The sequence below is a fragment of the Pelophylax lessonae genome (assembly GCF_965119305.1).
Source record: "Pelophylax lessonae genome assembly, chromosome: 2".
Classification (NCBI taxonomy): Eukaryota; Metazoa; Chordata; class Amphibia; order Anura; family Ranidae; genus Pelophylax; species Pelophylax lessonae.
Genome location: NC_138769.1, coordinates 129,666,223 through 129,684,603, shown reverse-complemented (window position 1 = coordinate 129,684,603; position 18,381 = coordinate 129,666,223). Strand labels below are relative to the sequence as shown.

The window sequence follows — 18,381 nt, the reverse complement described above, 5'->3', positions numbered from 1 at the left end:
ACGCCTGCGTAGAGTAAGCCGTGACAGGGAAAGTAGGAACCTTGCCCTTAAGAGAATACGTCTTCACCACCATTTGTCTGATCCATCGAGAATAGGTTGCCGCAGACGCAACTTGATCCTTACGGGGTCCATCCGTATTCACAGAGTCCGACTTAAGAAAGGACTCCACTGCAGATATACCCGTATCGCCCAAACCACATCCAAGCAATGCAAGGCAATTTCCTTAGGATGTGAAGGTTTCAGACAGAGTGACGGAAGCACAATGTCTTCGTTCAGATGGAACCACCTTAGGAAGAAACAACAGATTAGGCCGTAACACTACCTTATCCCTGTGTATTACCAGATAAGTAGAGCAGCAAGATAACACCGCTAGTTCAAAAACCCTGCACGCAGAGGTGATAGCCACCAAAAAGGCAACTTTCTGCGACAAGGCGAGCAAGGAAATGTCTTATGTTCTCAAAAGGAGATTTCTGAAGCCAAATTAAGGTCCCAAGGAGGTAACGGAGACCACCTGGGGGGACCCAAATAGCGAACCCCCTGAAGAAAACGTACGATTTAAAGAGTGCGTAGACAAAGGGCGTGGGAAGTACACAGCTAAGGCCGAGATCTGACACTTAAAGAGTGCCAAACGTTGGTCAACCCCTTTCTGTAGAAAGGTCAGGATCCTGCTGATGGCAAAGGATCTAGGATGCAACTTCAGCGATTCGCACCAAGCAATGTACGCTTTCCACGTACGATGATAAATCTTCTGAAGTTGACTTCCTAGCCTTGAGTAAGGTAGGGAATCACAGAATCGGACAGACCCCTGTCCTTTAACACCTTGCTCTCAACAGCCAAGCCGTTAAAGCCAGCGACTGTAAAGCAGGATGGAAGACCGGACCCTGAGATAGAAGATCTTCCCGCAGAGGAAGCGTCCAAGGACCTGCGACCTTCAGCCAAATCACATCGGCGTACCAGGATCTTCAGGGCCAATCTGGAACCACCAGAATTACCGGAATCCCCTCCAACTCATCCCTGCGTAGCAGGTGAAATAAAATTTTCAGTTAACGCATAAATTAGCCCGTACTGGCTCCAGGGAGCCACCAGGGCGTCTACTGCATCGGCCAGGGGATCTCTGGACAGCCACAAACTTTGGAACTTTCCTGTTTTGTCTGGAGGCAAACAGGTCCACATCTGGGGTCCCCCACCGGAGACACAGCTGGTGGAACACTTGTGGATGCAGAGACCACTCTCCCTGATCCAGGGTTTGGCGACTCAGGTAGTCCGCCTACCAATTGTCTACGCCGGGAATGTACATGGCGGATAGGGCTGGGACATGGTGCCCCCTTGATGATTGACATATGCCACAGCCGTGACATTGTTGCACTGGACTCGGACAGAACACCCCTTGAGACTTGATTGCTCTCCGTTCCAGAACGTTTATCGGGAGCTTGGACTCTTCCGCCATCCAGGTCCCTTAAACATTCAGGGTGCCCAGCACTATCCCGAATCGCTTCCTGCAGCCCCGCAAGGCGGTCTGGGGATAGCTGAAGATCGGAGGGAAAAAAATCTGTCTGGCGGACAGGAACCAAACTATCTCGTACCCGGACTGAATTACCTTGTGGACCCACCTGTCGTGCAACAGTGAGGTCCAAGGATCCGGGAAGAAACAGACGTCCCCCACCCCTGAAGTGGGTGGGGGCATCCCTTTAGGGAGAAGGGGTCTGCTTGGAGGTGCTGGGGCAGAGGATGTCGGCTTACCAGCCCACCTTTTCCGTCCAAAGTCTGTCGCACAAAAAAGATGCTTCTGGGCTGTAAAGGAAGGACTTTGCATACGCAAAAGAGACTTACCCTTAGTAGAGTGAGGAAGGAGTGTGCTCTTTCCCCCAGTGACCGTCTTGATCAAGTCATCCAAGGAGGAACCAAAAGGGCGATCACCTTGAAAAGAAAGATCTGCCAAAAGCTTCATAGAAGCCTGGTCGGCCAACCAGTGCTGTAAATGGTAACAATAATGACTATATTGCTAAGAACATCAGTGCAGTGAAGTCACAAAAAATAAATAAATAAACGTCCATGAGAATCATGAATCCCAAAAACATGGATCTGAAGTGGAGAGCAGAAAGTCCAAAAAGAGGGTGAGGTCCCAAGATGTGGTGAGCAGAAAGAAAACACCAGTGGAATGGATAAAGGTGGCTGCTTACAAAAATGAATGGACCCCCAAATTAATAGACAGGTCAATCAAGCTTGAGACAATAACACTCAGAGTGGACTCTTTCCTCCACAGACACGGATACGGATCACCTCCAGCAACTTCTTAGCTCTCCACAGTATAGCATACAGTCATGGCCCAGTTTATAATAGCTCCGATATTAGTGGAAAACCGGATGGAAAGGAAGGAGGAAGGAGACCATAGTGTAATCCAGCAAAACTGATCACTCAAAGTTTTATTTACACAGCTCATTACACTACCGCGGGACGCCGCGATTCATGAGGTTTGCCTGTTATCTGTTTATGTGATGTGAGTATAATCTTTAATAAACTTTGAGTGATCAGTTTTGCTGGATTACACTATGGTCTCCTTCCTTTCCATCCTGTTTTCCACTAATATCGGAGCTATTATAAACTGGACCATGACTGTATGCTATACTGTGGAGAGTTAAGAAGTTGCTGGAGGTGATCCGTATCAGTGTCTGTGGAGGAAAGAGTCCACTCTGAGTGTTATTGTCTCAAGCTTGATTGACCTGTCCATTAATTTGGGGGTCCATTCATTTTGGTAAGCAGCCACCTTTATCCATTCACCACGGGTGTTTTCTTTCTGCTCACCACATCTTGGGATCTCACCCTCTTTTTGAACTTTCTGCTCTCCACTTCAGATCCATGTTTTTGGGATTCATGATTCTCATGGACGTTTATTTTTTATGTGACTTCACTGCACTGTTGTTCTTAGCAATATAGTCATTATTGTTACCATTTAGCGCTGCACTATTTGATACACATTTCTGTTTGGATTTCTATAGGTCCAGTGTTCTAGCTGCTAAATATTATTTGATTCCATATATATATATATATATATATATATATATATATATATATATATATATATATATATATATATATATATATATATATATATATATATATATATATATATATATATATCATCATTTAGCGCAGGATTTCCCCCTTGAGTAAACCAGTGCTGTAGCCAGATCGCACGTCTGATGAGCATACTTACCACTGACACTATGGCCTCGATCGGAAGAACGTCCAGGTTAGCATTGCATACAAATTGCAGAGTCTGCGATAATTGGTCAGCAAGTTCCGGGGCAGAAGACGGTAACGGGGTTACCATCGGTGCCTCTCTCAGAGCCTTTACCCATTCAAACATAGTCTGAGAGACTAGAATGGTAGTCAGGGCAGGCCTGAGAATAGATCCCCACTACCGTATACAGGTGTCGGAATAAAACCTCAATACGTCTGTCAACCGGATCAAGGAGAGATGAGGATTCTGCCACCGGTAAAACCGTGGCCTTGTGAATACTGCATATCTAGGGGTGCACCTGAGGGGGGGGACCGTCCATTTGCGCAAGATCTCTTCCTCAAACGGGTAGCGTCTAGCCAAACGTTTGCGAACTGCAAGCGTGCGATAAGGTCGCCGCCATTGTTCCTCCACTAAGGAGGACAAAACTTTGGGACAAGGGAAAACCTTGGCTGATTTCTTTGCCCTGAGGGATCCAAAGGATACAGAGGCTCCTTGCGATTTAGAAATCGCATCTATGTTTTTTAGGGTGTCCCTCACTAAGAATATCAAAGCATCTACCAGCGCCTTTTCCTGTGCCAAGGCGGGTGTGGAAACATCCTCTTCCGTGTCAGAAAAGTCTGAATGCTGGGACGCATCCTCCAAAAGGGGGTTTGCATCGCCGGCGATCATATCGGCCACAGAATCTTAGGTCTGAGATGAGACAGACGAGGGCGTTTCTTAGTAAATGCTGCCGCAATAACTTGCATCACAGACAAAGTCACATCATGAGCATTAGATACATCGGGGGTTGCAGACAAACTTGGGGAATCCATGTTAGACATATGGCCAAACAGTAGGATTGCACAGTAAGAATGTAAAGAGCAGAGAGGGAAACGGGGAAACACCGGAACCTGCAACGCAAGAGGTTAAACAGAAAACAGGAGCAATGGCCTAAGAGGGAGCAATCCGCACCCAATCGCCAAAGATTAACGCTCCTGAGGCTAAGTGAGGTTACAAAAGCACCACAGGCCCCAGCAAGTCCACCTCTACCGGCGGGCACTGCACCTTTAAGAAGCGATCGCGATGCATGCAGCGCTACTCCGGGGGAGAATCCTAAGCCGCCTAAAGGCCTGAAACCCCTCTGAAGATGAAAAGGTGAAGGCCAGGAAAATTAAACTCCTCTAGAGTAGTTACCACATGGAGAACACAGCAAGGTCCATCAGCAGCTTGGAGAAGAGAAGGAAACGCCCCCCGCCCACAAGAGCCAGAAGCTCCTGTGCTGTTTTTGTCTCCGGCTCCAGCAAAATGGCCACCGGTATTACAGTGAATGGGATACCCAGCCAAGCTGCCGAGGCCTGTTAAGGCTGCAGGCCACAGCAAAGTGGCGGCTTTGCGCCAATGAGCACGTGACCTCGGGCCTAGTGAGGCCTACCCTACCAACAGGCCTGGGGGCCCTGGCGGGGGTCATCCCGGTGGATGAAACCCCCCCCCCCCCCCCCCAAGGTAGCGGTATGAGGCGCAAACCATGTACCCCCCTCCGAGGCCTCCCCCCACCATCCACTACCCGGTATAGCACCTGACGCGACTTACATAGGCGACCCCTCACTAAAAGTGTCCCGGGGGTCCGGAGCCCAGGGTAGGGAGAGGTCAGGGTAGGAGGGGGGAAGGTCCCAGGTGACCCCTCATAGTGGAGAAGGGTGGTAGGAGGTATGGGTACCCAAGGGTCCTACTCTCCTATGGAGAAGCCCACTTCCGCTCCAGGCCCACTAACCAGAAGGGGGGACTGTACTTACAGGACCACGCTGCTGAGGGTGTGCATCCATCCTGACAGACTGCCTGTGCACCGCAGTGAGGGCGCTGTTGGCCAAGGGCCATGCTGCAACACTGGCATGCCAGTTGTGTGTGTCCTGGAGGGGTGTCAGTACCCGTCCGTGAGACTATAGTCGCTAAGTTGCTATGGAGACCCAGAGCTGAGCTACGGTCTTCAAGCACTCGCTGGCACAAACTGGGAGGCCGTAAGGCTCTCAAATAGCCAGTCCGAAACCCAGCCGGCATTCCACAGGAACTGGAGTCAGCAGCAACAAAAAAATAAAATAAAAAAAAGGTTCCCTTTAGGACGTTTAAAACAGAGCTAGGACAAAAGGTCCCAGCTGGGAGCTGTTTGGCCACTCCTAAGACCAGGCAGCTAAAACTGAAGATGAAATGGTGAGGCCAGGAGTAATAATGTAGGGACCCTGCCCCTCTGGGCGTGTCAAAGCCTTTGGCTCTACCTGGTCACTCCTAGTGGGAGGGGCTTATTACCCATCCATGATTTAAAGCAGCAGCTACGTCTGTCAGTGGATGAAAGAGAAAAAAAAAAAAATAATTTAATGTCCCTTTAAGACCGCGAAAAACGCGGTCCCACAGCTATTACTACGGATTCACAATCCCTGATTATTATGTAATAATAGCAGAGCAGAAGAGGAAAAAACCCACAGGGAAACCCGGGAACGTTACCAGACCACAGAGAAGCATCCAGCCTGATCAGTGTAAAAACTAAACTAACACTGTCTGCACAGGAAGAGGAAGAAGCTTTGACTCTTATTGTAAGCCATGCCGCATGCCTGTCCATCCCACGGACCTCATAAAAATGGCCGCTCATACATTCTCAATGGGGGAAGTATAGAAAATGGCTGCCCATTCAAACTAATGGGAACAAAGAGATAATGAACCACAGCAAAATGGCGGCCCCAACAGCATCCCATATGGTCTCTAGGGCCCCTCAAAGGGGTCCCAGAGCAATAGGCATCTAAAAGGTCCCTAGCCAGGGACCCACCCAGGACAATCCACCCCCCCCAAATAAGCGCCATAACGGCTGCATTTATCGCCCCCCTCAAGGTAAAACCTGCTAGGGGTAGGGGAAAGCCAAGGTTTACACCAGATTAGTCCTCCGGGTTGCCAGGGAACTGAGGGAGCCCCTAAGGTCCTACCATTCCAGGGAGGGGCCCGCCCCTCGACCACCAAGGGTGTTTGGGGGGACAATTTTACTCACCATACCATGGTACCAAGTGGGCGCCACTCCATAACAGATCACCTCCCACCCAGGATGGAAGTGCTGTTGGCCAAGGAGAAGCTGCGACTCAGGGTGTTCCAGGTCGATGTGTCCCAGTGAGAGACGGTCCACTCGCAGGCTCATCCCCATCCATCGGGGCACTGTTGTGGTGAGGCCTAGTTCTGGACTATAACCTGCTCACGCTCGCTGGCCAGGCTGGGAGACCTTAAGGATCTATATTATCCAGTGTGAAACCGCAGGAACTAACTAGTTAAAAAATAAAGAAATAAAAGAAAATTACAAACTTTCCCTGTTACAGCTAAGACCAAAGTCCCAGCAGGCAGCTAGATGCTATGCCTAACACTAGGCAGAACAAACTGTTTGATGATGAGAGTCTGACGGGTTATGCCTGCAGGGACAGCCCCCATAAGCGCGATTATGTTTTTTCTCCTGCCTAGTGCCTATTCCTAGAAGGAAGAGCATAACCCTATAAGTCATGAAGATAAGGAGCTGCGTCTGTCGATGAACGATGAGAAAAAAAGAGGCACGCAGGAATGACTGACAATTTTATAATGGTGGATATTTGGGTCCCCTGTTACAGGTGGGAGGAGTCTACTTTCAAATGCTGCCCTGGTAGACGATTAGAGAAAATATGTATGTTTTTTTATAAATAATTGTATTATATTCAACATTTTAATTAAATACCCTGAGTTTAAATGAATATGAATTCATTGTCGAACATTAATGCCACCTTTTCAAGCAGTGTTAAAAATCCTGCTTGATAAATTTTTGGTCAATTAAAAAACAAGCTCCCCATTGAAATGCATTGAAAACGCAGCAAGAATGCATCAAAAATGCACTCACGGTGCGGTTTTGATGCAATTCTTATGTCACGTGACTGATGAAAAACACACCATAAGCAAGATAAAATCGCAGCCGTTTTCGGCAGCCATTATCTTTCAGCATAATGCTTTTTTTGGCCGATGATTTTCGGCGGCTGAAATTTCAGTGCATCACTATAGAAAACCTCTTGTATACTCAAAAACCCAAACAGACAAAGTTAAAGAGGGATAGAGGCGACCAGGTCAATGAAGCGAGGAAGCGAACCAATTACCCATATTAAGTTCCCAAATAGACGGTTAACACACGCACAACACTCCACCCTACAGGCAACATCAGAGTTCTCTTAAGCTGAACCAGTACTTCGAAAATATGGTGGAAGTTTAAAATGCAAAGCTAATTGGTTGAAAACTGCAAAAACAAAAGTTTCCACTGTTTAAACCCAAACACTGCTCATTTTATGAGGTGAGAGACTGGGTCAAGCCAAAAAGTCATGCCACTTTTGTAGGCATGGCTAATACTCTGAAGAGTATGAAAGCATAATTAGCATAATTTAGCATAAATCGCATAATTTAGAATACAAACGTTACACTTTGGGATGCGTTAACCATAATATCTGCGGATATCTATGTCTAAGTGATCAGAGTTTGGGTCACTTAGGAACTGCATCAACTTTGGCCAAGATTAAAATGCACTACAGTAACAAAGTACACAATGACTGGAAAAATGCCAAAAAAGCAGAGCTTTGGGTCTAAAAAGTGACATGAGAAAGTTCCATGGTTACAAGTATAGGACACTAATAGGGGTTTACAGAGACTGGGTCAGAATTTGTGCCATAGCTCTGGACCTGAAGAGTGACCATTTGCTAACAGTACACCAAGGTCTGGCACCACAAGCAGAGCCCAGTGACAAAAGGTCACATTCAAGGTTAGCCATGCAATCTTAAGTCTTTGCAACGGCTTTGGAGGATGTATTTGCACCCAATAAAGTGAAGCTCTAAATCTCTTATTGTCCCCCACTGCAATCTGGAGATACAGGTTGAGTTGTTGGGCTGCGTAAACTGCTTATTTAATAACATGCAACACCCTGGATATGGATGTAACATGTTATGAAAGCTGAACATATCTTTAACAGTGATTGTTGGAACATCTGGAAAAATATGACATTTTTTTGAAGCATGTTAGGAAATGGCTTACTATATAATTTATCAGGTTTCCTTTAGTGAAATACAGAACAATGTGGGATCCCAGTCTGCAATGTAAGGGGGAAACGGTAAACTTGACTTGCTTAAAAACGCTGGATTAAACCATTGCTTTTACAGTTTTGTAAAAGAAATCTTGAGGATAACGTTATCATTGCTAGAACCCTTTTCAACCTTTTTCACTGGAGTATTATTTGAAAGCAAACAAATCAACAGATTCTGTTTTAGGGCCCTTTCACACAGGAGAGTCCGTTGGCGGACTCCGTTTTTCTCAGCGTGGGATTGATCCACCGATCCCCTGCTGAGCAGGCGGAAGGAAGCTCTGTCTCCGCGCTGTGTGCGGAGACAGAGCTGTCAGGTCTCCGTCTGTCCGTTCTCATCCGATCCCATCCGATCTGATCTGCTGAACAGATGGAAAATAGGGTTTCCAATCCGTCCAGATTTGACGGATCGGATGTCAGCGGACATGTCTCCGCTGACATCCGATGCCCCATAGAGATGCATGGGGCAACCGTTCAGATCCGCCAAAAAAACGGACAGGGGGATCTGAACGGTCCGCCTGTGTGAAAGGGGCCTAAAGCTTTTCTTTAGAACTCTGAGGTAAACAAATGTACACATGTGTATTCTTAATTTAAAGCGGAGTTCCACCCAAAAGTGGAACTTCCGCTTTAAATAGCCCATTTGGCATGTCATTTTTTTTTTTTTGGGGGGGGGAGCGGGTACCTAGTTTTGACAGGTAACCGCTCCCAATTCCGCTCGGAGCGCCGCGGCGCCCTGAGCGGAAGTTCTCCTCTCCCCCTCCCTCCCTGCAATCTTCTGGGACATGTCAGAGGTCCCAGAAGATTGCCGGCCAATCACAACGCGTAGCGCAACTCGCGCATGCGCAGTGCGTACCCGGCTGTGAAGCCGCAAACTGTCACAGCCAGGTGCCCACATCAGTGAAGCCGGCGCCGCGGAGCAGAGAGGGAGAAGACGGCGCATCGCTGGATCGCGGGACAGGTGAGTGTGCGGTTAGGCTGGAACTCCGCTTTAATGTTGGTGTACTTTTTGTAGATTATCCAGATCTGTACAAAAAAAACTGAATTTTTGTAAAATCTTACCTGTAAAATTCCTTTCTCTGAGTCCTCCGACAGTCGCCGCCTCCTCTAAGTCATCACTATTGGGTATTGACTTCCTATCCGTAGGAATAGATAGCCATATAGACTTAGTCAAAAGACAAAAGGCATTAGCATATACACACCCATGGGGGCTGTCCCACTGGTCAATACCCCCCCTGCATCACCACTCCCAACTCAGTTTGGTAGCATAGCAGTAGGTAATAAGAACCCCAAAAGAGGGGCGGGGGCGGCGACTGTCGGAGGACTCAGAGAAAGGAATTTTACAGGTAAGATTTTACAAAAATTCCGTTTTCTCTTACGTCCTCCGACAGTCGCTGCCTCCTCTAAGTCATCACTATTGGGATGTCCCAAAGCAGTATAGACATGAGGGGTGGGAGACGCAACCGTAGAAAAGGCAACGCAGTACCCACAGCAGAGAAAGGAATCTTACGTGCACCGTAAGAACCAACTGGGCAACAGAAAAAAACAATGCTCAACAGGAGCAACAGCCCAGGAAAGCAAATGCCAACAGTCAGGGACCCAGAGAAAATTCAAGGGTCCAACATGGCACAGCCGCACTGAGAACTTGCGGCCAAAAGAAGCATCAGCTGATGCCAGAACGTCTACTTTGTAGAATTTGGAAAAAGTGCGCACCGACGACCAAGTCGCCGCTTTGCACACCTGGGCCACCGAGGCCCGATGCCAATAGGCCCAGGAAGTACTCAAAGACCAGGTAGAGTGTGCCTTAACAGGGAAGGGCAGAACCCGTTCCTTCAAGGCGTAAGCCTGTTCAATGGCCCGTCTGATCCTGCGAGCCGAAGTGATCGCCACCAGAAAAGCAACCTTTTTCGACAGCAGAGGTAACGGCATCTCCCTGATACTTTTAAAGGGAGCACGCTGCAACGCGGACAGAACCAAGTTCAAGTCCCACAGAGGTAATGGCTCCTACCTGGGAGGAGCCAAATGTCGCACACCTTGAACGAAGGTGCGCACCAAGGAATGAGACGCCACAGGGTGTTGGAAAAGAACAGCCAGTGCAGACACCTGGCCCTTTATCGTGGCCAGCGCCAGGCGCTGATCCACTCCAGACTGGAGGAAAGCCAAGATTCTCGACACCGAGTAAGAACGAGGGGAGAACCCCCTGGACTCACACCAGGTGAAATAGGCTTTCCAGGTACAATAATAGACCCTACCAGGAGGAATTCCTAGCCATGATTAGGGTAGGGATAACCTCAGGGGAGAGACCCTTGTCCTCCAAGACCTGGGTCTCAACCGCCAGGCCGTTAAAGCCAGCGACTGTAAAGCAGGATGGAAGATCGGACCCCGAGACAGGAGATCTTCCCGCAGAGACAGGCGCCACGGAGGCGCAGTGCCAGGTGAACAACGTCGGCGTACCAGGACCGGGGAGGCCAGTCCGGCGCCACCAGAATCACCATGTGCGGTTCCGAGACCAATCTGCGAAGGAACCGGAGGAAAGGCGTACATCAGATGATACCGATGCCAAGGGGCCACTAACGCATCCGAGGCGTCCGCCAACGGATCACGCGTCCTTGCCCCGAATCTTTCCACCTTTCGCTTTAGCCGGGATGCGAACAGATCCACGTCTGGGGATCCCCACCTCGCACACAGCATCTGAAAGACCTCCGGGTGTAGGGACCATTCCCCCTGGTCCAGGGTCGGGCGGCTCAGACAGTCGGCCTGCCAATTTCCCACACCCGAAATGTGAACTGCCGAGATCGCCAGGACATGAGTCTCGGCCCAAGACAGAATGTCGGTCACCTCCCGGGCCGCACGAGCACTCCTGGTGCCCCCCTGGTGGTTGATGTAAGCCACCGCGGTAGCATTGTCCGTCTGTACACGAACAGGCAGGCCCTGGAGACGGTCCGACCACTGGAAAAGAGAGTTTTATTGCTCGTAGTTCCAGAACATTTATCGGGAGGGAGGACTCTTCCTCCGACCAAGTGCCCTGGGCAGACAAGTTGCCCAGGACTCCACCCCAGCCCGACAGGCTGGCGTCCGTGGTAACCACCGTCCACACTAACGGACGGAAGGACTTGCCTTCTGCCACCGACGGGGACTGGATCCACCAAAGAAGAGCCAATCTGGTCTGGCGACTCAGGGAGACATCCAGATCCAAGGACTGAGGAAATCTGTCCCACCTGGCCAGGATCTCCGTCTGGAAAGCCCGCGTGTGGAACTGGGCAAAGGTAAGCGCCTCGAAGGCTGACACCATCAACCCCAGGCCCTGCATGCAGGTCCTGAGTGACGAGGACGGATTGTCCCTGAGGGACCTGAGTTCGTCCCGCAAAGTCCGGAGCTTGTCCTCCGCCAAGAACACCTCTGCCTGAGCAGAGTCCAGAACCATTCCCATATAGGGAAGGCGAAGCGACAGAGACAACGCTGAGTTCTGAACGTTGATGGTCCAACCGAACTCTTGGAGCGTCTGTACCGTGATGGACCGATCGCAGTAGGCCCAGGACCGGTGCCAACACCCTGGTAAACACCCTGGGTGCCGAAGCGAGACCGAAAGGTAACGCCACAAACTGGTAGTGGTCCTCTGTGATAGCAAACCGAAGGTACCGCTGCTGACCCTCGAAAATAGGGATGTGCAGGTACGCATCTTTCAGATCTACCGAAGCCAGGAATTCTCCTGGACTCAAGGAGGCCACAACCGAACGGAAAGACTCCATTCGAAACTTCCGAACACGCCTGAAGCGGTTCAGCGCTTGCACGTCCAGAAGAGGACGCACTTTGCCCTCCTTCCTGGGCACAGTGAACAGATTCGAACATAAAAACCCCCGAAACCTGTCCCGATGAGTTATCGGGACAATCACTCCCTGAGCAAGAAGGTCCTGCACCGAGTGATGCAAGTCCTGCAGACGCCCCAGAAGCAGATGAAGATTGGAGGGAAAGAATCTGTCCACCGACCGGGAAAGGAATCCGGTCTGGAAGCCCGATCGAACGAATTCCCGGACCCACCTGTCCGATAGCCGGAGCAGCCAAGGTCGGAGGGAACCGCGCAAACGTCCCCCCACCCCTGAAATGGGTGAGGGCGCCCCTTCAGGTAGAGGCGGATTGACCCGCCGAGCCGGCATTGCCGGACTCCTGCTCACCTGCCCAGGGCTTCTTCTGGGTGCCCTGGGCTTTGAAGGGCTTGCCCTTGGATTTGTTGCGAAAGGCACGAAAGGACCCCCGATTAGAACCAGACGCAGAACCCCGCCTGCCTCAAAAAGACTTGGTCTTCGGGTTCTGGGGCATCATAGAGCACATGCCCCCCCGTGACGCCTGTTACCAGGGTGTCCAATGCCTCGCCAAAAAGGCGAGAGCCAGCATAGGGAGAATCAGCAACCGTCTCCCTTGAGGACTGGTCGGCCGACCAGCTCTTCAGCCAAATCAGTCGCCGTTGAAGCACCGCGACACTAGAGAGGCGAGCCACTAAGGGAGCCTCGGCCAAAGCTGCATCACACAAGTACATGACTCCTTGGTGGATTTGATCCACCAATTTCAGCCGGGCAGGTGTAACACCAGCAGACACAAGATTGCGCTTAAGCATCCTAGTCCAATCAGCAGCCGCCTGAGCCACCAGAACGGACGCGAAAACGGGTTTGAGCAATGAACCCGCCACCGTATAGGAATGGCGAGATAGGGACTCCAACCGCCGGTGTGTGGGACGCCAGGAAAACTGGGGCATCCTCAGTAGGAACCAAGGTAGCCTTGTTCAGCACGGCCACAGTGTGATCCACCTGTGGAGGCACACACCATCGTGATTCCGTAGCCGGATCAAAAGGATAAAGCAACCCAAACCGACTAGGTACCAGGAATGGACATTTTGACGTGGGCCACTGTTCATTAACAGTGCCATGGAAATCCTCTGGGCAGGGAAAACCTGCGGAGACTTGCGGGTCCTGTGCGTCCCAAACGGGGACACAACGCCCGGAGGACAGGGCTCATCCTCTAAATGTAAGGTGTCCTTAACAGAAACAATCAAATCATCCATGGTCGCCCGTTTTGCAGGCGACCTCGGGGAGGGGGCATCAACCCCTTCCATCACAGCCTCCCCCTCAGACCCCAAGGGGTCCAAGGATGAGCGGGACCCTGAAAAGGGCACGCTCGCAGCAGCAGCAGCCAAATCCCCATCTGAATCAGAAGAGAGAGATAATCTGGGACTCCTACTCGCAGCCCGTTCAGACATCAGCAGCTCCTTATTCGCCACCGCAATTAGAGTGGGGCACAGCGGGGCCACAGGAGAACTGGGACCCCCCCACTAGAGCTGGAGGAAACTTGCTTTCCTGAGAAACCATGGCTCAAATTATCAGAAAACAAACTACAGTGCAAAAAAGATGTACTGTCCCCTCTTAACAGCGCTGCGGTGTGCGCAGCCCACCGCTACTGCAACAGTGATGAAAGACCCCCAAAAGGAGAAAAGAAACTGAGCCAGAAGCGATATACAGAGGGAAAACCAAGAGATAACCTACAGAGCCCGCAGAGCGTTGCTACCAGTGTCCTTGCTGATGATGGAATGCTGCTGGAGAGGGCTGGACTAAAGCCAGACCCCGGGAAAATGGCTGCCCCATAGGAATGCATTGGAGGCTACGCCAAAATGGCCGCCGACATGCGGTCGGACCGATCGTTCCACCGCCCACAAAATGGCGGCGGATGGCGCCAAAATGACATGTATAATCGCCCCGGAAGAGCTATACACGTGTGCCCACAGTAAAGATGGCAGACCGCGTGAATCTTTCCCCGCTGCGGTCGCCGCACAAACGTCTGCACCCTCAAACATGCACCTAAGGTGACACAGGGACAGGGACCCCCGGCAAACATACAGATCTGCACAAGCGAACCCCTACAGGGATCGCACAGGGAGTCACACAGGCACAGACATGGGGACACACAGCAACACAGACTGCCACCCCCGACAGAGGCCCCACACAGAAAGTACTTACCTGTACCAGATGGCGTGGGGGAGCCTCTATGCACGGATCAACCTCTGTCCTCTGACAGGTAGTGACGTGAGCCAGGGACACAACGCTGCAGCAGCGCAGACGAGTCCTGTGAGGTAGCCACCTCACGGCTGCATCCCTGCAGCGAACAGGGATGGGTCGTTCTTAATGCCAGGGCGAACCATAGCTGAACGCTCGATGACGGGCTGGGGGTCCATCTGACCCTCTGTGCCCCGGAGAACCAGGGCGGTCAGTCCGAATCCCAGCACCGCATGATCCATCTTCATCCGAAGAGAAGACACTAGAGCTGACAAAATAAACAGCTAGTAAAGTAAGAGAAAAAAACTAACATTTTCAAAAGAAAATCAAAATAAAAGATTAGGAAGGCTGAGACTGAAGCCCCAGCACAAGGTAGCCTGACTATTCCTGACGCTAGGCAAAGTAAAACTGAGTTGGGAGTGGTGATGCAGGGGGGGTATTGACCAGTGGGACAGCCCCCATGGGTGTGTATATGCTAATGCCTTTTGACTAAGTCTATATGCCTAGCTATTCCTACGGATAGGAAGTCAATATCCAATAGTGATGACTTAGAGGACGTAAGAGAAATATTTGTTAATTTCAGTGTGGATTTATTCCATTGTGTAGAAGGCTTCCTGTAAGACCAGTCACTGCTTTCTATCCTTGTGCATAATGACTGGTCTTATATCCACCCCCCTCTCCTTTAGTTTTCTACAGGCAGTCTGTAGAGGTGGGATCTGATGGGTCCCTGCCACAGCTCTGCCTAGTCTAAGTGCAGTACAGTGATGAGGTCACCACTCTTTAACAAGTTAATATCTGGGTTTGCAAAGGTATTTGGTGAATACAGATTGAATTTATATCCTTTGCAGTTGAGGAATATATTTAAATGAAAGTTTTTGTAGCTGGAATTAAGCTTTAATTACATAGCCCTATGTAAGCAAAGACTCGTGGTTTCTTTTTTTTTTTTTTTTTTTTTTTCGCTGAACAGAGCAGTGGTTACAGTAAGAATTATACATTACAGTAAACCTGTTGCTTTGGATTGCGTAAGCAAGCAACATTACATTTGCATCAATGTGTGTTTACCAAGGATTCAGTGGCTTCTTGGAGAACTTCTTGTAAGTGCTTCTCATCCTCATGGCAGCGTTGCAATGACTGCTGTCTACTCAGCGTTTTCAAATATAAATTGTGGTAATAGCGTTCCTCCTAAAAAAAAAATACACAATTTGTTTTACCCAACTTGAAGTACAGCCCTAGCCAAACTTTTTTGCCATCTGCATCCTATTCTGTCAAATTGAAGGGAATCCGACAGAGCAGGAAGGGAGGGATACACTCCCCAATAAAGACACAATAAAAAAAAAAAAGGATTTTTAACTTACCGTAAAATCCTTTTCTTTGAAGTTCAGACATTGACAGACGCAGCTACATATTCTTCTTAACCATTGGGTTATGCTGCCCCCTACAGGAGTAGGACACTAGGCAGGAAAAGTCTTTACCACGCCTATGGGGCAGTCCTGTGGGTATACACCCACTCACTCTGCTATAGGCATTCAGTTTTGTTGCAAGCAGTGTCAGAAGAAAATAAACGCCAACACAACTCATATATAGAGGGGCAGGTGCTGCGTATGTCAATGAACTTCAGAGAAAAGGATTTTACGGTAAGTCAAAAATCCAGTTCTCTCTATCGTTCATTGACAGACGCAGCTCCATATTCTTAACCATTGGGATGTCCCAAAGCAGTATTAACATGAGGGGTTAGGAAAACAATGCAGAAAAGAACTTAATTCCCAAAAGCTAAACTTAGCCAACCAGGCAACATGGAGCTCATCCAATAAAAACTGGAGCTCACCTAGAAACAACATACACCCTCAAAGAGACTAAATTCTCTCTTAAAACAGCAGTCTGCAAAAACCTTGCGGCCAAAGGAAGCATCCGAGGATACAAACACAGCTACTCTGTAGAATTTTGTGAACGTGTGCACAGACGACCAAGTTGCCGCCTTGCAAATTTGTATTACTGATGCTTGATGGTGAAAAGCCGAAGAAGAACTCAGCGCCATAGTAGAATGCGCCTTCACAGGGAAAGGTTAATTTTTTTTTTTCAAATTCTTTATTTAAACATTGAAAAGATACAAAGTGCATCGAGAAACAGAATAAAAAGAGTCAACAAACATGAACGCTATAAAGTTCAAGAGACCTAGTCTCAATGACCTAGTAGTTAAGGAATATTTATACCGGTATACATAACATTCAAGATACAGGTCACCGAGATTGGAGTCCGCAGTGTAAAAAGCATTTCAAATGAGGACTATAATCAGCGTGATTCATGGGTTCGGTGTATCATGCAAGAGAATACATGTAAAATTGAAACCAAACGGACCAAACATTGAAAGAAGAGCGAGAGAAGAGAAGGAAGCTACAACTCGGGAACATAGGGAAAAGGGGGTGTCAGGGAAAGAAGGGAGGAAAAGAAGGGCAGGAGGGCAACATAGGCAGGTAGGGAAAAGGGTATGGAGTGTTGACAGCGAAGGGGTGAGCGCCTGTTCGTCCCATGCGGGTGACCCTGTCCGCATTCAGGCCCCGGGCTGCGGAAGGGACCCACTCAAGGCCCGTCCTTCGTCATAAAGAATAAACGTTTTCCAGCAAGCCCAGGCTTGCCCTATTGTTTGTATATTGAGATAATGTGTATTGTGTTAAGTCTGCCTGTCCCATTGTTAAATGTTAATGACCTCACATTGTTCTGTCCAGATGGCTAGAAAATTAGTTTGGGTTAATCCTTTTTCTGTATACAATTTCATCTGCATATGATAATGTAATCAGGCAACCCTTGACCTGTGTGTGGGATTATGATTAGGAGGGGGAGGTCCATGCTGTATATAAATTCTGTGTGACTGTTCAATAAATAGTTCTACTTCATCCTAAATCTTGAGTCCTGTTTCTTATTGGGGGAATCTGCTACAAGGGATTGCTATGCTCTTCATACTTCCTTGAATCATCACTAAACTCTTGTAAGAGAAAAAAGTCCCGTTACACGCCCAATTCCCCCTCTTTTTCTTGACAAACTCTTGTAAGAGCTTGTTTCTGTTCCTGTGCCTGCTTCACCTCTGGGGAAAGAGGTTCACCCACTGGAACCTGGAGCCTTGTGGTAGGTCCAGGGTGGGTAGGAGACGGCGAGACCCCAACCAAGCTGCGGCGGTTCGTGAGGTCTGAGTTGGTTATGGTGTCTGGTGGAGTGCTTGGAGCCCTAGGGAAGCACTAGGAGCATCTGTCAATGGAGGTACCCAGTCGGGGTGCCAGTTGATCCATTACAGTACCCAAGGCCAACCGCTGCTCAACCCCTCTCTGGAGGAAGGCCAAAATCCTAGCCACTGAAAAGGAGTATGGATGCACCTTTATCAAGTCACACCATGCGATATACATTTTCCATGTACGATGACAAATCTTCCTAGAGGTAGATTTCCTAGCCTTCAACAGTGTAGGAATCAGGAGTGAGAAAGACCCCCATCTTTCAATAACCGGCTTTCAAACAGCCATGCCGTTAAAACCAGCGGCTGTAAAGCAGGATGGAAAAACAGCCCACGAGACGGCAGATCTTTGAGAGGAAGTCTCCAAGGAACATCAGCGACCAACCTAACAAGATTGGCGTACCAAAACCGGCGAGGCCAGTCTAGAGCCACCAGAATGACTGGAATCACTTCCACCTCTATTCTGCGCAGAAGCCGTGGCAGAAGTTTTAGCGGAGGAAACACGTAGATCAGCCGATACTGACTCCAAGGAGCCACCAGTGCGTCTGTGGCGTCGGCCAGAGGATCCTGAGACCTAGCCACAAACCTATGTACTTTCTTGTTGAGCCAAGAGGCTAACAGGTCCACATCGGGTGTCCCCCACCGGACAGCAGGTGAAACACCTACAGGTGAAAAGGACCATTCCTTCTGATCCAACACCCGACTCAAGTAATCTGCCTGCCAATTTTTCCACTTCAGGGATATGCATGGTGGAGAGAGACGGAACAAGGTTTTCTGCCCATTTTTGGAT

The 18,381-nt window shown here is 49.3% G+C and overlaps 1 protein-coding gene across 1 annotated transcript in view; it reads right to left on the bottom strand.

Moving 5' to 3' along the window:
- The window catches only part of SPAG5 (sperm associated antigen 5), a 374,185-nt gene that overhangs the window by 307,170 nt on the left and 48,634 nt on the right, over positions 1-18,381 (bottom strand). The window contains exon 5 of the mRNA XM_082245996.1: positions 15,434-15,553. Coding sequence (XP_082102122.1) covers positions 15,434-15,553 — 120 coding nt within the window. The remainder of the gene's footprint in view (positions 1-15,433; positions 15,554-18,381) is intronic.